The sequence below is a fragment of the Dermacentor andersoni genome, chromosome 6, assembly GCF_023375885.2.
Source record: "Dermacentor andersoni chromosome 6, qqDerAnde1_hic_scaffold, whole genome shotgun sequence".
Lineage (NCBI taxonomy): Eukaryota > Metazoa > Arthropoda > Arachnida > Ixodida > Ixodidae > Dermacentor > Dermacentor andersoni.
Window position 1 is genome coordinate 26,992,520 of NC_092819.1, and position 22,148 is coordinate 27,014,667.

A 22,148-nucleotide genomic window follows, 5' to 3' on the forward strand; every position below is an offset into this window, starting at 1 on the left:
GTGCAGCCGCGGGCTTTCGTGTTATCTCGGAAGCCATACATTTTAGGAGCCGCGCGCTCTGGGCCATGCGTTACTTCCGGCAATTGGTAATGGCGGCGTTTCTATAGTTTCGGTATCGAAACTATAGAATCTTTTCGTGACGCTCTCACTCAAATCTTACATGGAGGCTCCTCTATTCTAGCTTATCTTAAACTAGGCTTTCTACGCGCTCCAAAACTTTGTTGCAGTTGGCGCTTAAAGCTGTTCGCGTCTTTAGCAGGCACCGGCTACTCCTTGTGGCATGGCAAACAAGATGAAGCCACCGAATTCATCGCGAAACACTGAATACAGTCGGAGATCGTGAGCACATGCAAAGTTCTGCACAAGAGTCCAGAAAGCCACAGTAGATGGTACAAGTAACATGCATCAGTATTTATAAACATGCCCAGTCCAGTCACTTAAATAAATAAATAAATAAATAAATAAATAAATAAATAAATAAATAAATAAATAAATAAATAAATAAATAAAAGCTCCTCCAATTGTCATATGAGACGCTCAGAAGCTCACAGTTTAGCAGCTGATTGATCCAATGCAAATATAATTACAATACATAATTACACAATTACATCATTGCACCTTATAACAGCATATCATATAACAAACCTAAGCTTGCCTTGAGCATATATCTCATATAGTATTGGTACTTTTGTATCAACGGACACAAATATTTAACATAAACATTACGTATTGATATTTAAGAAAAAAATAAGCGACAAGCGCTTTTCTCCTAGGTTGGCCATTGGCCAAGTATTTCTACTTCCCATTTTTTAAGAGATAGCGTCGTCCTGTAGTAAATTTATAGCTCTAACACAATGTGAAAATGTCAAATTATTTAAACTGAAATGTTCTCGCTAAGCGAGTCTGTTTATTGAGCATTCGTTCCTTAGAAATTCTTCGTTTGCTACAACATTTCAACGCCACCGTGAGCTATTGAGTTTTCATCGATTCGTTAAGCGCAGCAGAATGTAACAGGCGGTTCGTACTTATCTGATAGTGTTCCGAAGAAAATCGTTCCCAGCGCGCTTCCTATGCTTGTAATTGTGAACACTAGACTTGGCAGGTGACTGCGTTCGCAGACTAAGTCCCACTGAAAGACACGAAAAAGATCATTGTCAGTGACTGCCAGGTTGCCCCTGAGACTACGTCATCATGGGTCACATTAGCGAATCTTTTCTTTTTCGTCCACAGCGCGTCTCGTGGAAAACTGTAGGGATGTTGAGGAGGGCGCACGCATTACATTGGGAAAAGAGTAGTCCCAGATTTTTCACTGCGTTATGGGATAACGGGATCTAACGTAGCCTACCATTTCCGTTTGTCTATGGTTGCGCTAACGGCGACACAAATGGAAATGAACGATTTAGCAGAAATCGCCCGTTGTATACTCGTCAAGCGGTGTGCCTAATCGCTAACCTTGACGGCTGCCGGTGACGATTGCGTTAGCGACAGTTACGTTATTTCTGCAGTTCCGGCGTATATAAACAATGCTTTAGAATGACCCGCCATTTCTTGTTTGAGAGTTCCACCGCGTGGCGACGCATGCCCGAAGTGCTATCGTCTGTGTTTGAACCGGTTTGCCGGGTCTCATATGAAAAAAAAAAACAACAACAACAAGGAACAGTTCAGGAAACGAGGTTTCAACGACGAGCACGACGTTTCGGTCTGCTGCATGTGGGCAGCGTACCGGTGTCCGTTTTACACTGGCGTAACTTACTAAGTTAGTGCACGCGGCACCTAGAAAGTCGGTTGATAGCGCAAGAGCACGTAACTAAAGCAGGTCAGGTTGACAGCGAGAAATTCCTTAACCATAAAACGCACAGGACGCACGTTCCTAGTAAGCGTCTTTTTTTTAACGGGAAACACGTGCTTACAAACGTTCTCGATATAACTCTGTGTCAGGCAGAATCGAAAACGTACTGCACTCTTTAAATAACAGCAATTTATTAACGCTCGCAGGTTGCATCAATTGCAGCACGGTCGCTGTGTTCTCATCCAAAAGCTCTCATGGCTTGGAAACGTGGCCATTACGCTTACAAAGCGGCCCAACTGTCGACATTACACGTCTTTACGTGTAGTTAACAAGTATGCCTCAAGGCACGTGCAAAAGAAATGAAACGTCAGACCGATTCGTTCATTGTGCGTTGGATATTCAACAACTCGGGATCACATTTTGCCAGTACATTAATTTATGCGCGCGCACATACAATTCTGCTAGTGCGCTGTCATACCATACCTCCCTGCGAGAAGGGAAGGCTTAATGCTGCAAGGCTTTAAAAGTAAGCGGCTTATTCTTGCATGCTCGAACTCAGCCGCTAATAATGTCCTTCTAGCAAATAATTTGTTTTTATCTCAGCGCGGATTAGTATGCTTCATTTGTTAAACCAAGTAATTTTCAGCGCGTGACACACGCTCAGCCTCAATCTCAATTTTAAAATCGCCGAGGACTCGTTGCTGAACAGAATAGAACAGTAGAGAAGGCCTCACTGAACAGAAATATCATGATCGTCTGCCATTAAAATGTAGTGCAGCGTACGTTACAAGGTGAAGAGGGCATTAAACGCGTAATCCAAAAAAGGCAACCGATATTGCCATGCTCCTGCGTTCTTTTTCAAGCAGCTTAACGTGGTAGGCCACACACACAAAATTCTTTTCTTTAGTTCAGGAGCTAGGATTCAAATACCTTTTTTTCCCCTGAATAAGCATGTCTTATTTAGCTTATTCAACTATTCCTAGGGAGGTATGGTATGACAGCACACTGGCAGTCCAGAAAATGGCTCATCTTACTTTATTCGAAGGTATTTTTTTATAAAATGTGCTAAAAGTGCTAGTCGTGCCAGCACTGTAAGTAACTAATGAATTGCTGAGTTAAGTAAAGGTTTGACATTTTTGTAGCTAACCTGTAACCTGTGCAAGGAACTAGGATAAATAAATCTGATAAATTATATGAAAGTAATGTTAGAAAAAAACACCCGCAGTAGTTGCTTAGTGGCTATGGTGTTGTCTGCTAAGTACGAGGTAGCGGGATCGAATTCCGGCCACGGCAGCCGCATTTCGATGGGGGCGAAAACACCAGTGTACTTAGATGTAGGTGCACGTTAAATAACTCCAGGTGGTCGAAATTTCTGGAGTCCCCCGCTACGGCGTGCCTCATAATCAAAGTAGTTTTGGCACGCAAAACCCCATAATTTAATTAATTTAATGTAATGTTCGAAAAAATTAGCAAAGTGAGAAAATTTGCCAATTTTGACCAAATGTACTTGCAAAATGAGCTGTAAATGCAAAAATATTGTATCAATTTCTTTTGTTTAGCTCGTTGCACACATTTCGTACAATTTACATCGCTTATGTGAGAAATGAGTGTGCAAAATTTTATATCAGTATGTTCATTCAAAAAAAGAATTATCAAAGTTTGCGTAACATGAGGCGGGGAAACATATTATTTTGAGAAAAACGTAAGCAAATCTTTATACCATGTGAGAGATGTCAAAACTACACAGAGGACTAAGTGAGAGAGACCAAAGGGAAGGAAAGACAGGGAGGTTAGGTTATGCCAGCTTCATAGGTGGAGCACCCATGAGATGATGCACCACAGTTCCCTTTTGTTCGTGAGACTGCTTGGCAACAACATAAAATGAAAAAAAAAAGTATTTTGAATAATATTTATACAAAATGAATAGTACTGATTTTCGGTTTCGCAATATCAGGGTATGGGTTGGAAAACTCACTGTAACTGTCAAACCAATGACGATAGGAAGATAATTTTTGCAACGTTTTGCTGAATGTTTGAGCATACATAAAATGTGGAAAACAAAAAAATTGTTAGAAAATTGAATTTTGAAGGTGGCCTACCACCTTAAAGATTACTGTCGGCTTCATATCAGTATGTATCCCGCACGTAATGAATGTGTAGGACATTAACCTCTGGAGCAGGACAATTAATCGATTCTATTGAACTACCTATGAAGCTAAGGTGAAGATGAGATACTGTTATGAGTTGCAACAAGGCAGTCACTGAAATCTGTATACGTGTAGTCTAGTTATGCACAGTTTTCTTTATTCTTAGGGGTGAGCAAATATGTGAAATTTTGAATACGAATGGAACTGCTTCGAGTGCAAATATTCGTTTGAATGCTGTAATATCGTATTTGTTGGAATATTTTGTTATGACGTAAATGCATCTGTTAGAACTTGCCCGATAAGAAAAAAGAGATTCGTGAATACAGTTTAACGGCCGCTTTGGGTACCCAAGCATTCACATTGCTTATTTCTTATCCTTGCGCCGTTACCCGCCGTGGTTGCTCAGTGGCTATGGTGCTGGGCTGCTGAGCACGAGGTCGCGAGATCGAATCCCGCTCACGGCGGCCGCGTTTTGATGGGGGCGAAAACACACCCGTGTGCTTAAATTTAGGCGCACGTTAAAGAACCCCAGGTGGTCGAAATTTCCGGAGCCCTCCTCTACGGCGTGCCGCGTAATCAGGAAGTGGTTTTGGCACGTAAAAACCCATACTATTTTTCCTTGCTCCGTTGAATTCGAATTCTGGCTGTTTGAGCCGGACATACAACTATGTTTGTGCGTATTCACTGAAATAATTTCTTTTTCGATCTTAATGTATTTCGTTCTACGTTTAGAGTATAAAGGCATGAGTATTCGATTAGAATATTGAAGACCACTATATTGCTGATTTGATAATTGTTTCAATTCGACGATTTCACTATTTGAGCCGTCCTACTTACTCTGAAAGATAACTTGTTCATCGCGAAAACAGGGTACTTTCGTGTCCATTTCTTTAATGAATCAGTCATAGTTGTTTGTAATGTTTTAACATTTTTTTTACGATACGAGAGCCACTATAAGGCAGTGAAGGAAACAACGTATATAAAAAAAAGAAGACTACAAATATTCAGGTTAAAACGTTGCTCTTCTAAGATAAGCGACAAGGAAATTACCCGTCCTCCCCAGAAACGCGAGCGTAAAATTGAACGCACCTCTGAGGGTTTTGTGAATACACGTCATTCGTGAAAGCAATTCGTTCAACCCACGCACTGTGCAACAGTTGAAAATATGAATATAGTGAGAAACAATACCCCTGCTGCACAACGTAATGGAGAACTTGACAAGTGCTTTTTCTGCTTTTTCTGACCACGCGGCTGAAATTCCGCGGCGTATGGCAAAACAAGTCATTGCTTTTAACGTTCGACAAATTTAGAAAAAAAATTTCAAACGCTTAGTTTTTCTACAACACAATTCTGACAGGATGGCATCTAACAGGATGTAAACATGTAGTAGGACGGCAGAAAATTTTCGGCGATATTGTCTAAGCTTACACGTCACACCCTTTCAAATTCGTACATTTTAGTTTCGTTCTATAGGCGCTGCTTACGCGGAAAGGATGGCCAGTGAGGGCTCTGCGAGAGTTCAAATGCCGGACAAGCTAGCCTTGAAAGTTGCCAACATTTCGGATAATATGAATTATTGGCTGCCTTAATGAGCGCATCAATCAATCAATCAATCAATCAATCAGTCAATCAATCAATCAATCAATCAATCAGTCAGTCAATCAATCAATCAATCAATCAATCAATCAATCAATCAATCAATCAATCAATCAATCAATCAATCAATCAATCAATCAATCAATCAGAATATGAATGAACGTGTGAAGGACGCCGAGCCACCACCAGCATTCCAACATCCCCACCTCGTCTCCTTCCAAAGACCACAGGCCAAGCTCAACGCTGCACCGACTATCGGTGATTACATTAGCACCGGATGTGTTCAGCAAGGCTTAGCCCGACGTAGTCCACACACTTGATACGGTAATTGCAACAGCGGGCTTCACTTTGTGCCATCAAAAGAAAGCTATACAACATAAGAAGTCGGCTTGTCTGTACGTTAATTGTGCCTTACGCTATTTGGTCTCGAAACCGTGCGACAACTTTCTCGTACTATTCTATCCCGCTTGAGTAATGTAAGCGAGTGTTTAGCGAGCGCGAAAATGAGGTGCCGCATGCATTCTGAGCGTGGCTATACGTTGCTTCACAACGGGACGGGTATTATCGTATCAGCACTAGCGTTATCAACATGTGGAATCGAAAGTACCTGAGTCGAAGCGGTGTTGTCGTAGAAAGTTCTGTCATAGTCAAACCTCTCGCACGGTTCCCACTCGATGCCGCCAGTCGCGAGCCACGACGACCCATTTGCGCCGTAAGCACCGTTCAATATTTGTTTCACCAAACTCGAGTTCAGCGCTGTGGCCGGAAACACCCTGCAGTTGTCTTCGCTGACAAGGGCACTCCTTAGGAAGAGCGCTTCGGAGGCCGTCAGATTGTAGGAGTCGCGCACAAAGTCCGGCAGCTGGCAGGTGTGCTTGGGCGTGGACAGCATGAATATCTGGCTCATGAAGTACCCCGGCATGAGGATGGAAGCGGGGGCCAGGTATCCCCACACCAGCATTTTTTGGAACTTTCCGTAGCCTCCGAGTTTCTCGAGGACATCTTCAAACTCCATGATTCAGCGGTCTCGGGTGTCCGTTGCCACCTGGAAAAGAGGAGAGTACGAAATGCTGAGTGCGGTCTGGACCGGCAGTGGCGGTGGTAGTTGCGGCAGTTGCACAACACCGAAACTCTGCGCTTGTGCTTTCAGGAGCCGTGCCAGTGCTTGGGCCCTCTTGGCTCTGGATCTATCAAGTTTTCAACTGCTGATTTCTTCGTTGCGTTATGCCTACGTGTCAAGAATTTGCCAAAAAAATTGAACAGCTAGAACGACATTTCATGGATAGGACGAAATCCCTGATGTTAGAAATGGGCTCTAAAATCAAACTGAAATTGAATGACCTTGGTTTGTCTGAATATGCCTCGCTTCGCGAAAGCATTGACTTTATGAGCAACCTGTTTAATGAGTTCAGAACCACGCCGGATCAATTGATTGCTTCAAATAAGATCTTATTGGCTTAAAATGAAATGCTTGGGAAACGTGTTGCTCATTTGGGGCAATATTCTAGACTAAACAACATTGAAGTTAAAGGAATTCCTCTGACAAAGGGGGAGGATGGCCGAGCCATTCTAAAGCATATGGGTGATGTCATCGAGTGTCCTGTATCTGAATCGGACATTGAGACAGTTCATCGTGTTCTATCGAAATCATCCGATCAACATTTAATTGCTCACTTTGTTTCAAGAGGCAATAAAAATGAAATTGTAAAGCGGGCTCGCAAGGCCCGGCTTCGAATGAGCCACCTTGAGTTTTCTGGCACATCTGAAAATCGGTACTAAAATTCTGTTTGCGAAGGCAGTTGCCCTGAAGAAGGCAAAAAAGTGGCAGTACCTCTGGACTGAGATCAAAGCCAGATCAAAGCACAAGAAACTACTGATAGTAGGGTATTACAAATTTCAGCCGAATGGGATCTGCGCATATTCACGTAAGAGCACCCTTTGTGCTGATAAAACGTGACGGATCGCTTTCTCATCAAGATGTCCCTTACGCATTCGTGTGAACTTCGTTCTTTACGTAGCCACAGTAATCCTGCATTGATACATTTAATGCACGCAGCTTACGAAAGAATCACGAGGGGGTAAATAATTTTTTGTCTTCGGTTGATCAGGATTTCTCTTTCACTTGTGTTTCTGATACGTGGCTTTCTAGCGATGACTGTAACACGCATGGGTTCCGTTCTTACAGTCCTGAATATTGTCACCGTTTAAACAGTAGGCATGGTGGTGCTGCTATCTTTGTTTCTCCTCGCATCCGTTACACTCGCAGAAATGATTTAGGCTTTCATATTGACTGCTACGAAACGGATGGGTGGACACTAACGAGCTTCTCGAGGCATGCAGTACTAAAAGCTTTGTTCTCGGTTGTGTTTATAGGTAACTAGCTCCTAACTTTTCTGATTTCCTCTGTGCTCTTGATAACGTACTGAACAAATTACTGCCAGAAAACAAGAGTGTAATGATTGTGGGAGATGTTACTGGATGTTAATTCTAGCTTATACAGCCTACACTGACTGCTTCAGTGGATATGACTTTGAATACCTCATCGTATCATCTACAAGATGCGCTGGTGAGGGCTCTTATTCACTAATAGATCATGTTTTAACAAACCTGGTCGTTCCCGTTTTAACGGGCGTTGTTAACACTGACTTCACTGATCACTTTCCGATTTTTCTAGCCTTCGAAACTCGTTTGGCTAACATTGTCACCTCTTACTTCACTACAGTATTCGACACAGATAAATTCCTTTCTACCATTGGCTCCACTGACTGTTCAGATATCGATTTTACTGAAGACCCAATAGAGGCTCTTAATTTCGCCTGCAATTTATTCAATAAAGCAGTCAGTACTTGCTCTAGAACTGTGAGATGTAAAAATCGATTAAACTCCCCAAAAATCGTCGGATGACAGACGGTCTACTAAAGAGCGTCCGGAAAAAAGACAATTCGCATAAGAAAGACAACAGCAGCAACGTATACACGACGCTGAACCGTCTTCTTATTTTCACACGCCTTCTTGCCTGCCTTAGACATCCGGTCCTGCAGCGAGCATTCCGTGCAGAATCCGTTTTTCTCATTGGCCGCTGCCACATCTTTATAAATAGCTACATAGCTCACTGCCCTCTGTCACCATCTGCAGAATTCTATCACCCACTCTCTTTTCCACCCTTTCTCAATGCGGATTGGAAGGCCGGTGAGTGATCTCCTCCGGCCGAAAACATTGCCGTTCCCACAGTGAATTTTGCTTCTTATTCCTTATGCATAGTTACTCGTGCAAATGACGATACCCAGAGAACAAAATGGAGTGAAATTAGATAAATGCAGAAGACGCTGAACGACGAAAAGAAAACCCGGAGGTTCCTGCTGCCAACAACGTCGTGTTAAAGAAAAGTAATTTATGTCAAGAGTCTCGTAATGAGAGACAAATAAAGACGCTTGTAAAGACTTATGTAAGGATTGGCGTTGCCATGAGCGTCATGTGCTTTGCAGTATCACGTGAAAACGCCTGGCAGTGGTCGCCGCAGCTGCAGAAAGAGGAAAGGAGCACCCCGACGTATAAAGATGTGCTACTAATGCATTATGTGTTTAACGTGATAACGCTAAGGGCCTCGCGTCGTCCAGCGTCAGATGTCGCTACGGCAAAGAGTAAATTCGAACCACGCTTACTCAATTACGGAGGCCTTCCATGTGGTGCAAGAAAGTTACTGAACTAATTGAATTTCCCAAGGTGAAATGCGTAGAAAAATCGCATATATATAGTACGACTTACACACAACCAACAGAAATGGTAGCGTCGGATTGCAATTTGACTATACGAAAAACAGAATTCTGTTACGCTGAAACTGAAACACAAGCCCATTTTAACGCGATAGCCTTTTCCAGCTGCCGTTTGAGGTCTGTCTTAGTAGGAGCGGCGTGGCCCCCTCGGTTCCTTGCACGCGCACATTCTTGGATAGTGTTCGCCGTCAGCGTTTCCCGGTATTACGGTTGCATAAGTTGCAGTTGCCGTGAAGCGTGCGAAGCACTCGGGGCTCATTGAATGCTATTAAGTTTCACCGTTAAAGGCGAAGCTTAAGCGCATCCCACATTTTTTTCAGATCTCGTTCGCCGAAGTCGATTAGGCACGCCTGCACGACCGCGCTAGCGGGGAGAGGTCGCTTACTGACGCTTCCGGTGCGATGGCCGGCTGAGTTCAGCGTCGGTTCCCCAATAACATGAAAAGGTCCAAGAAGCATCTTTGTCCAATTATTAAAAACCGCCACCATTGCCATTTTAACGCGCTCTTTGATGACGAATATTTTGTGCACGAATTAAGAATCAAGAGGGGTAAAGCCGGCAGCACACGCGTGGGCGCGCACACACCTCTTTCTCTGCTCTTCTCCTCCCACCACTTAAACACACATAAACACGCGGGCACGCACGTTGTGTGACCAGGCGTTAACCATCGGAGGCAGGCTATTCGCTTTCATTAGAAAATGCCTGGAAGGACTATGAACTCTTGGCTCCACGCTTATCAGACTGGTGAGGAAAGGACGAACTGGTGTCAGAACTGCATCCTGACGGAATGAGTGCCTTGAATATGCGCCTTCTGCGGAAGTTGTTGTGCGTGGCTCTGCGGAAAATAGTTGGTGTAGCGCAAGTCAGAAGCGGGAGGCTGCGTACCAAGTCCAGCGATGTGCTGGAAAAACCACAGCATCAATGGCCTCGGTGGATGCCGTCCTTTTCTCCATACGAGAGTGCGCAAAAACATTTTTCTTTTATGCTGGCTGCAATGAACGTCAGATGCGTATACGACGTCGTTGACGTCTTCGTCCCCGGGGAAATTTCAAACCGTACGAAACCTCTTCATATACTGGGGAAAAAAATATGCAAATGCAGGACAGGCCGCTGAAAGTCACGGAATTCTGAATTGTCGGCCCTAGCGAACATTATTACGCAAAAACGAAGGACGAAGTCACAGTTCAGGTTTAAACAGAGGTAGCCATCTGCTTCAGTTTTCGTCACGGGCATGTTTACGCCCTTCCAGGACGTTTTCAAATAACAGGTCGTGCATTAAGTGGAGCCGTACTGAAGCGTTCTCATAAATACGGCGCATGATAAGGGCGAACCGGAAATAGGTTGTTTGCCAGCGCAACAGAGAGTGCCTTACGAGAAGCAATTGACTTTCTTCAAGTTAGATTTAGCAACCCTTCCTATACTAACACGCTGTTCGAGGATCGAGGTTATGTGCTACATTCTACTAACCGCCTTCTGCATCTGCATGCTGAGACCATCGAACATTGCATAGACGCTGCTTTCTTGTTGTCTTGTACTCTCGCGTGCCCAGGTAACAGACCCCTCCGCCTTTTTCTATTGGCGAAGGGGCGCCCCGAGTGAATAGTTACCGTTTATTCTTGTTTAAGGCTGAGTCATATGCGTGCACTACATCTTCAAGTAGAGTGGATGACGATGCCCTAGCTATAGGGGCTGCAAAAATGGAGGTCAGAACCACAAAATCTGGAAGGGAGTTGTTCGTTAAATTGGCACACAAGTGCACATACATAAAAGCAGGCTTAAAAATATGCTCTAAACCACACCATGCTTGATTCGATTACTGCTTCATAATAGCCACGCCGCAACTTCACGTAATATCTTACTTTTGTTCGGGCTGCATAGTCAGGCAAAGTTGGATGTGTGGCTGACACTACGAGACCCCGCCGGCTCTACCACGTCACTTTATTTTTCTCTCTTTGTGTGAAAGTGTAGCATGCCGAGAATCCAGCGGAGGATGGAGCTTGCCGTGCATAGTTACATTCGGTAGGCTGTTATGCACTAAGAGTACATGTGATCTACTTGATGATGATGAGTACCCTGGTAGGCCACTGCTCCTTTATTGGCTGGGCCATTACCGTCGAACGCTTATGCCGCAGAGTACAGGCAACTTGCTTCTGACGGCGGTAACGCCAGCACCGCAGTATGCGGCGGCTGCGCGCTTGCAAAGCCAGCTTGTACAACTAAGAATTACAAAGTGGCGTGCGACACCAGTTTCCAGGCTTTGTGAAATGTTGTGTGAGACAGCTGTACCTCCACGGACAGCTACTACACAAACATGGACAGCTGTGCTTTCGCCTGATTTGCCCTCTCAAGTGAAGGATTTTCATTGGCAATATCAGTGGGGCATTCTACCTACAAGAGACAGGCTTGAACGCTGGCATATGGTAGTGAATGATAAATGCATATATTGCGCACAAACAGAGACCAACGCGCATGTAGTAAAGGACTGCGTTGTAGCACGCACCTTCTGGAAGCTAGTTGCAAGAATGTTCGGAATATCCATCGTGCGGCCACCACAGCGCCGAGATCGGTTTCCGAGTCTCGTCTACTACAGCGCTAGCTACGTTTTGAGGTGCTTCCGCAACATCGCAGAACGATCTCGGCAGTCAAATAGAGCAATGTACCCCAGAATGCGGAAACTACGGGTGATAATATGGGGTCATCTTGAAGAACAGTTGTTCAAAGTCGGTGAAGCCGAGTTTCTTCGCCGCTGGTCTACGCGGTACATAACCGTCTCCCGAGGCAAAGTCTTTCTACAGCCAGAATAATGCTCAATTCTGATGCCTGAGTTCAGACTGTATCTGTATGTGCCCCGGGTACCTTTCATAAATACGAGGCTGACAATAATGCTTTCGCGTGGATGCGGTAATGAGTTTTGTTGTTGTTGTCGTTGTTGTTGTGTGTGGCAAAGCCAGTGTCAAGTAGACACCATTTATAATTTCATTTGTTAATCTGTTTTGTTTACATCAAGTATGATGTATTACATGTGATGTACTTTATATTGTACTTTTCGTTCATACCACATTTGTAAGCGTGCCTACGGGTCAATAAATTTCCTTGTCAGCCGAGAATGGTCTAGCGAAATTGGCAGATATTCACGTCGCGTAACCTGTTTTCAATATTGTCAGTATTGTAAACGCCATTAGCATTCTTTGATAACTTCGCCCAGTTTACAGTATGTTTGTCTGTCTGTCCGCTTGTTTGTGCCTAACCGTTCTCCCGCGAACTTCGGTCACTGGGTAGTCCACGGTGTAACGGGTATCGTCGGGCTGCTGTGCTGAGGAAACCGGCTTTGGAACCAACCGTTGGGCAAACTTGGGGCACTTGATAGGCAACACTGGGTATGTGCCGCTGTTCAATCAGTCTATTGCACGCCAACTGTGGCAAGTGGGTATGGGCCCGCGAGCAGCAGTGCAGCTTGCTCGGCTTCGTGCACTGCTGATTGCATTCGCAAGCAGTAGTTGTCGTCATGCCACTGCCATGGCGCTGGCGTCTTTCGACCATCGTAATCCCATCGCTGTCATTCCGTCTTGGTGACGCTGCTGTTGTCGTATTACGCCGTCATGATTTCGACATCAGCAACATACTATAAGGCTGTATTGCTAGTGTGTCCGGACGTTTGATTTCGGTGGTCGGCAGAACCTATATCCGCTTGCTATGACAATAATTTTAGATGTCTTTTCTTTATTATGCGAAGCATATTACTAGAACTCTACCCAGCTCCTCAGGCGCGGCGGTGTCGCCTTCAATACCACGTGACACCGTGACGTCACGACAGAGGAGAAACGGGGCTCCAACTCGCGCCGTCGCTCGCGGCGTCGCCTTCAAGGCTGACCACGTGACACCGTGACGTCACGACAGAGGAGAAACGGGGCTCTAACTCGCGCCGTCGCTCGCGGCGTCGCGGCGGTATGTAAGCAGCTGCGCTTGTTTCTAGGTGGCTTTGGCTCAACTCTTGCAAGATGGGCTGGGTGGGAATCGAACCAGGGTCTCCGGAGTGTGAGACGGAGACGCTACCACTGAGCCACGAGTACGATGCTTCAAAGCGGTACAAAAGCGCCTCTAGTGAATGCGGTGTTGCCTTAGAAACGAGCTGTTTCTAAGGCTCAGGCGTGCGTCACTTGCTCAGGCGCACATTTCGTTGCCGCGCCGAACGCTGCGCTGCTCGACGCTCACCGCGTCCAATGCGGGGCGCGTAGTCGCTGCGCCGTAGCCCATTGTCTTACACCCCTTGGCGGGTCGACGGGAACGCTGTCGCGTTCCGCTCTTGAAGGCGAAGCAGAGTAACGCATGAGTTGTTTCTTCGTCTAGCCGAACCAAATATAGCCAAGCAACAGCAGTTCACCAGGCTAAACAGTGGTTCAACAACTAAAATAAAGGCTAGTATGCTTGGCATCCTGGGCTTAACACAGCCATTTTTTTTAAGTGCTTCCTAAGCATAGTGTTGTCGTATGTCAATCTCCCGTAAATTACTGATTGATATCGCAATGTTAATGTGTAACACATTCACCTCTTAATGGCGCTATGTATGGTTCATTTCGTTGTGTTTTAGATATTAGATTAAATGGAATACGTGCCATGCAAAACTATTTACAAATACTGATTTTTATCTGCAGCTATATAGAACTTTGCAATGACTTAGACCTAAAATCTTAAGTATACCCAGCATAACTGCGGTGGTCATGTAAGGTAGGAACTAGCTGGCGTAGACATTGCAGCGTGGTTGCGTATAAAATGAGTGTATTGGACTTAAACTCCTGAACGCCATCTGCAGTTGCGCAAGACCCTGATTCCCACAGCCGTCATGTGACCCATTATTTCGTCGTCAAGGCACTGGTTTCCGTCCAAGGAGAGAGTTTCTTCGCCGGTTTAGCATAGAGAAAGAAAGGTAGGGTAGCCAACCGGACGTTATTCTGGTTAACCTCCCTGCCTCCTGCTTTTCTTTTTCATTCCTTCCTTAAAACGTCGGTGCGATCAAGACGACTGATAATAGAAGAGAAAGTATACCAGAACTGCTGCTGCTGTATGGAGCCAAAATAAATTGAGAAATACGACATGAATGGTACCATAATAAACTCCAGTACATTAACTGGGTTTACAAAGGCATGTGGCTTCGCGGTTCTTCAACACTTGTGAACAATGATTGTGCTTAAGTGGAGACGCCTGCTACTTTGCCTTTGACGTAGAGCTGTTATAGTATAACGTACCTGTAAAATTTGTGGAAATGTGGGGAAAAGTCATAGCTGTGTTTTTCATGAGAAACCCTATAGAAAGATCTTCTATGCTCTCTATGCTCTGTATCCATAATTCTGTATTATATAGGATCCTGTATGAAAACCTCTATTGTTACCGTATAAGCTCAAATGACCGTATACGGTTGTGGTACGGCCCATATGGGTCTTTTTCAATGGGGAACCGACGAGGAAACACTTTCCCCTGACGGAAACCGGTGCCATGTCGGTGATGGGACGGGGTGAGTGATGGCTGTGTGAATCAGGCCTAAAAGCTAATAAGTAGCGCAGCGCATTAAAGGAGGGAGGTGGGAGACGAGGTTGCCGGCAAATATATATTGGTATGACTCGAAATATGCTTAAGAGCAAGAAACCGGTGGCATCTGGGCTTTTTGCGAGCTGGCTTCCATCTTGGTCTCTGGCTGCGCTGCTGTTGTAAATACAGTGTAAAAGTCTCTTTTGTCTGTGTAGCTCCATACGTAACATTTTGGTGGAGGTCGGCGATACCCGTCCTCGCCACAGGGCTCGGCAGGGATCGCTACAGCGAGCTTGCCACCACGCCTGCTGGAGAAGAGACTCATCCATGTCGGCTACGACACTCGACACCGCTCCAGTCGTCACGCTTTCCCAGACTCGCTACTCCGGTCTGTTTTTTCAACCTGGATGGCAATGCCGTTGAAGACTGGAACAAGCTTTATGAACGCACCAGTACTAATAACAGGTGGGATCCAATGATCATGCTCGCTAACTTCGTTTTTTACCTGAGCGGCACCAAACGCGTATGGTACCAAAGCCACGAAGTCGAATTAACAAGTTGGGAAGCGTTGAAAGAAAGAACTTCGCAAAATGTTCGGTAACCCACTCAGGCGCTCGGTCGTAGAAAAAAGAACACTTTTGCGATCCGTGTTCTGAGACTCACAGAACTTTACGTCTCATAATTACAAGACGTCCTGGCTCTTTGGCGCAAGGCTGACAAGATGTCTGCAACAGACAAAGTGACACGCATACTCAAGGGTATCGCCGACGACGCCTTCAGCTTGCAGGTTTTAGGCAACGTCTCTGCTATTGACACCATTATCAATGAATGCTGCTGCTTCAAACAGGCTAAGAGCCACATTATCACGCTCCACACCGTGTGCTTGCACGATACTGCTGCTACGTCGACTTGTGAGGACCATCCCCGCAAGCTAGCCATCTGTGACAACGTAACTCAAATTGTTCGCCGTGAGTTCTAGGCAGCCTATTCGCCGTCCTTCTCCGCCTCGCCTACCTATCCATCACCAGCCGCGATTGCGATGATCACGGCCGTTGTGCAACAGGAACTCAAAGCATGGCTCTCAGCGACGTAAGCTCATTGAGCCGCGTACCCAGGACGTAACACTTTTCTCGTGGTCCTCCTCCTCCTCCCCGATAGTTCTTTTCTGCCACATTCCATAGCCAATCTTAACGCCATGATTTACAGTTGCAACGTGAAGTTATAGAGGATTCGTCCGTCATCATAGTTCACTCTAGTGGTTGTATAATGTAATAGCATTATAAACGAGAAGAAAAGGGGTTAACCGAGGGGCCCTATTTTTATTAGTCATATCATAAGAAGCCATCAAATACCGAGACGAAGGACAACATAGGGGAAATTACTTCTGCTTAATAAATGAAATAAGGAAACGATAAATTAATGAAAATGGATGAAAAAACAACTTGGCGCAGGTGGGAAACAATCCCACAACCTTCGCATTTCACGTGCGATGCTCTACCAATTGAGCTACCACGGCACCATTGATGCGCTCAGGTAGCATATGCGGGTTTATTGACCGGTTGCCTTCACCCAAAGCATCGCACGCAAAATGCGAAGGTTGTGGGATCGTTCCCCACCTGCGGAAAGTTGTTTTTTCATCCATTTTCATTAATTTATTGTTTCCTTATTTCATTTATTAAGCACAAGTAATTTCCCCTATTTTGTCTTTGGTGTCAGTGTTTGTTGGCTTCTTATGATGTGATAGCATTATGAAATTCTGTCATGGAATGATAGAATGACTCATGATAATCTGTCAATCATTATGCCCATATGACTCTACTCCCACAGTATATGAAACAATACTCCTCGAATGCCCCATATACGAGATACTAAGACAGCAGCTAGAACAAGAGCTACACTCCATCGATCCTCACCAGCCTTTCTCACTCGCAAAATTGCTGGGCCCATGTCCCTCGAAAATAGCACAGCGAAAAGCATTGAACGCAACTGAACATTTTTATGAAGACACAGGCACACTCAACAAATAACAGGTATTGCATTGAATAACCACACGGTGTCACTAAAACATTCTTCTGTTATTTGTAATTATTAGTGCTTGTGCATTACGTGTTATACATTTTTTGTTGTTGTGCGTGAGTATTAGTGCTTGTACATTACGTGTTATACATTTTTTGTTGTTGTGCGTGAGTTATTCTAACACTGTAATTCCTCATCTGTTTGTATGCTCATCGAAGTCTACATCATGGCCGTTTGTGTGTGTTTGTGACTGTTTATGAACTCATTGTGGTGCAACTTACATTTGACTTTTACACTGTGATGTTCATAGGCGTATAGGGCTGTGCTGTGGCTTTCTCACCCTATGAAGTGATTTTTCTTTTACTTTTTTTTATTTTCCAACATAATTTTTGTATCGTTGTTTCTGCTATGAGAAAAGGAGTAGCCGTCACCATTATAACGTGACTACGTCTCTTTCTTTTATTTTCATTTCAATAAAAAAAAATGCCACCTGTGGTCTTCGGAAACAGCACACTCGGGTTGCCTTTTGTTGTTACTCCTAAACACTATACGTTCATGCAACTGCTGTCGCTATGAAACATAGTCACACTGACCATACATGTCGCTAATAAACGCGCGCACATAAATGAGCTATGCCAACTGACCTGTCGGTTTTACACACCTCCGTGATGAGCAAAGGCCGTGAGCGGTGCGCAATCCGTCGTGTCCGCCTCACTCAAAAATACCAGCGCTCAAGTCACCGCTCTCTTTGTCACGTGCCTCCATACGTCACACAACTACACTGCTCCTTCGCCGCTCCGTCGCTCTAGTTCATCCGCTGAGGACACGCCTCCCTACACCAGCGAAGGTGAAATCCGTCGCTGCAAATCCACGTATAGTTGGCGTCCAAATTCATGCCTCAGTGACAGCTCTCTCTGGGTAGGCAAAATGTATCTCGAAGGCTATGCGTTTGCTGGCCGTATGCGCCGGAAGCAATTGGACAAACCGGAAATATGTCATAAACGCCATGTTTTGAACACTACTTATTTGCACGTGTTTTAAAATCTAGGAACACGCACTCTCATGATTACATTGCCTCCGAAATCGGCGCATTTCATGCCCAAGCGCCTCGTCTGTATTCTTTTCGCCGTTCGTTCCTTTGAGCGTTTGACCGGCCTTAAGGAAAATGATGCCGTACGTACCAACTAGCTCGGATCCAGACCCATGTCACATGTCCCTGCGATGGCCGAGATTTAGTTTGTGATATTGTTATCGGATTGAAATATTGATATAGAGCTTGAAAACCGGAGCTAGGTTTCATAAAACGTATGTACAGTACTGGAGTGAGAAGAAACGAAGCAAAAACACAGCGCAGAAGTTGACAGTCATTTACGTATCTTACGTGATTTGAACGCGAAGCATTAGGACTTTTCTAAGTTATCACTATAAATTAAAGCTCCACATTAATCCGCCTTGATTTAATTTGTGACAACCTTAATGCGCTTTAATCCACCCTAATTCACTTTGATCTATCTTGCTCCACCTCAAACAGCCTTAATACACCTTAATTCAATTTTGAGAGTAGGCCAGGGCCGACGCCGTGGCCGTTCACCGTGGGACTTTGTAGTGAGAGCAGGTCCAGCGCCGGGAACTGCACGTCATCACTTGGCCACTTGGGATTTGGTACCATCGTATGTTAACGCTGGACGGATGCCGGATTTTTCGCTTCGTGGGGCACATAAGGCTTTCGCCTTAAAATCTGCGCACTACGTAGGTGGTTCTAGAGTTCTGCACGAGGGCGTAACTCGGTGGGCTAACCTCATGCCCAAGGGAAAATTGGTTGCCAAGGCAACAAACCAAGCCCCAATGAGATCGGCAAAGCAAAGAGAAAAGTACATTTTATACGAAACCTATAGTTGAGCGCTAGAGTGCACCATTCGAAGAACACGTCATCCACCAGGAGTCAAATCCGGGAATTCCGGAAAAATTTCCACTGCGAGCGGTAATCCGCTCCGTCGTGCAGGTTCATCGAGAGGATTCGTGAGCTCATTTTACTATGTTGCAGGAAGAAATATAGGACGAGAACGCAGACATCACAAACTGCAAGTAATGACAGAGACATCACATATATGCAGAGAGAGAGAGAGAAGAGAGGAAGGAAAGGCAAGGAGGTTAACCAGACTGAGTACAGTTTGCTACCCTGCACGTGGGGAGGGGGACGGGGGAGTGACATCACACAGCACGTATGTGTGCAACTATTTGTGTAAATTGTGCTACTATTTTCGCACTGCTAGCGTTAGTGAAAAGAAAGTGAATTTTAACCTGTCTAATGTTTCACTGCACCCAAAAATCTAACGTCTCAATCTTTTTCCTAACATTTATCCCTTCAACCTAATCCTGCGTGATTGTTTTAATGCAAATAACATTCTTTGCCTACTTGGGCATTTTGATCCTGCCTGCCTGTACTTTTACGCCAGCTCAATGGCCCACGTTTTCAACCAGCTTGGTTATCGGGGTCATCGTGCCATCATGTTCGTTCCTTCGTCGTCATTCCAGCTTTAACATTTGACTCAGTCCATCACGCTGTCGTCACCAGGCATTCTACACTGACACAGTGGCCGAAATTGTCTAATAGCTTGGGCCACTGGTTATGTGCCCGTGTTTGTGGTGCCTTCGCTGTCGATGCGTCTTTGTCATTTCAGCTTTGTCATCCTACTATCGTCATGTCATCGGCGTCCCGCCGTCCTCGTCACACATTCGTCATGCATTCATTGTCATAGCGTTGTCGTGAGACCGTCGCGGTCGTTCCATCATTGTCACTGCAGCTTTGTCGCTCGACTCTCGTCATGCCATCTTCGTCATGCCATCTTCGTCGTGCCATTGTCGTCATACAGTCCTCGTGATGCAGCTGTCATCACGTCATCGTCGCCATACACTCACCGTGATCCTGCTGTCCTCTAACCGTTGTAATGCCATCGTCGTCACACATTCATCGTTATTCGTTCGTTGTCATGCCGTTGTCATGATGCCGTCGTGGTCGTTCCATCGTCGTCTTTCTAACTTCGTCATGCCGTTGTTGTCACGCAGACGTCGTCCTACAGTTGCCGTCATGCCGCCGTGGTCACGCTGTCGTTTTATCATCGTCATCACTTCAGAAACGTCATCCCATTGTCGTATTGTCATCGCCGTCATACCGACTTTTTCATTCCTTCTTCGTCATTCCGTCGTAGTCACGCTGTCGTTATTCAATCGGGAATGTTCCGCCGTTCCCATGCCGTCGTCGCCGTCATCGCGTCGTCGTCAGACAGTCATGCATCCGTTGTCATGCCCTCGTATACATGGCGCCGCGATCGTGCCATCGTCATCATTCAAGTTTCGTCATCCGGTTGTCACCATACTGTTGTTGTGAAGCATCTTCATGATGTACTTGTCATCATCTCATTGCCCCTTATGGCGCCGGCGTCATGGTATCGTAGTTATACCATCATCACTTCAGGATCATAATTTCATTGTCGTCATGTCGTCATCGTCATACCACCTCTGCCGTTCCATCGATGGCATTCCTTCTTTGTCATTCCATTGTGATCATCTTCACTGCGTCATGGTCATGCCCTCGTGCTTATGGGCGACTTTAGCAAACCAGTGTCATAGGGGGGCGGGTAATGTGGGCTTACACTGGAGACAGTGTATGCGGAATGTAACCGAAGTCTCAGGATGACCACTACAATTTCCAAATAATCTTGACTTAAGCAGTGCGGTGTGTCCCTACATTGCTTGAATGCTAATTGCATTTCTATCGACAGTCATCGTCAGATGTGTTCTACCGCATTTCTTTCCTCCACCGTCGATTTCATTTCGCGGTAGCCATCAGTTCAAGGTTGATGTGGCCACAAGTTGCACAAACGTGAAACCCTATTCCGTCGTTCCAAGAACGAGCAAACGTCGCATCCATAATTGATGCCATTGTGTTCGAAACTGCTGTTTCTGATTATTTTATTAAGTAATATTGTTTAGTTTGTTAGTATCTTGTATTGCTTACACTTTGCTGCTTTTTGATATGTATATACTTTTGCAATCCCCACTTCTCTAGTCTTTCGGTTGTAAGAGTAAATAAAAGAAATTAAACGAAATACAGAGCACGCATCACAGAACGCAGGTATATCACACGCAGCAAGATATGACAGCATACCAGGTCGCCGAGCTATAAACTTAGGGTAATTGAAGTTCAATCGCACCGCTGACTTGCTAACAGAGGAGTCTCTATAAAGAGCTGATCACGCATTTAGCACTACATTTTAGGTTACTACATATAGACGAGTGTCATCGTTCTCACGTGCGTCCTTGTTTTATTAGCGGTACTCAGTTTCCCAGGCTGCCGCAGAAAACACTACAGCACGGCGCCAGGATAGAGCCCGATATCGATCACAAAGCTGATAATACATAAAAGAAACGCACCACACGCTTACCTGAAAGTGCCTGCTTCCGTATTTTTCTATAGAGAAGTGGCGTTACCTTTTAAGGGAGCAGTCTTGAAAGATCACAGGCCAGAACCTCGAAGCCACAGGTAGCCGGAGCAGAGAGATACGGGCGCAGACCCACAACACGAAGGGGACACGCAGCGGCGCGGGCACACGAGCAACGTAACGACCACTCCTGACTATCTCCAGGAGGGGCCGGCGAAGAGCTTCGGTGACTGACTGACACGTGTGATTGAGGTTTCCTGATTATGAACGTGGCAGCGCGCGCGGCGTGCAACGCTGCGTTATTGAAGATGGGAAGATGTCCGCCGGCGTTCAATAACCTGGCACCCTTGCCCAGTCGCGCTCTCGGAGCGCACGCGCAAAGTCCCCGTCAGGCACTCGACACGGTAACGCCGACGTGAACTGGATCGGTGCGGTGTGGCCGATAGCTACACGCACAGATTAGATGGATGGGTCGGGAAGGGAGCAGATTTTTCTTCGAGGAGCTTGACCGTCGGACAGCAAGTGCAAGGCGCTAAAGTAGCGATCATTGTTCGGTTATAACAAGTGGCTGCGGGTGGCGGTGTTACGAAATGGTTCGCGTACGTGGGCGCGGCGAATCGCATGTTTCGAAGGCTTCGCCTGGCTATTGGGCGTTGCGCCATTATCGCGCACAGAATGCGTTGCCCAGACAGCACTATCTGCAGCAATTCGCGGCGTTTACTTCGACAGTGGCTCACTAAACGCAAGAGATGAAATTAGCTTTGCAGAACAACTGGGTTGTCTTGTAGATAGCCATGTTAAGAAGGAATACACGTTTACGTAACAATGGTACGGGGCAAGGGACGGGAGATTCGACACTCTC

At 45.5% G+C, this 22,148-nt stretch overlaps 1 protein-coding gene across 4 annotated transcripts in view; it reads right to left on the reverse strand.

Moving 5' to 3' along the window:
* The window catches only part of LOC126521417 (organic cation transporter protein-like), an 82,439-nt gene that overhangs the window by 16,461 nt on the left and 43,830 nt on the right, over nucleotides 1-22,148 (reverse strand). The window contains exons 1-3 of one of the 4 annotated variants that reach the window (XM_050170109.3): nucleotides 21,336-21,699; nucleotides 6,140-6,577; nucleotides 1,026-1,129 (exon numbers count right to left, since the gene is read on the reverse strand). In XM_050170109.3, the coding sequence (XP_050026066.1) occupies nucleotides 1,026-1,129; nucleotides 6,140-6,547 (512 nt within the window). In that variant the 5' untranslated portion in view covers nucleotides 6,548-6,577; nucleotides 21,336-21,699. Of the gene's footprint in view, nucleotides 1-1,025; nucleotides 1,130-6,139; nucleotides 6,578-21,335; nucleotides 21,700-22,148 lie in introns of those variants that run through there. The other 3 variants (XM_072288656.1, XM_072288655.1, XM_072288657.1) reach the window with 3 other exon arrangements.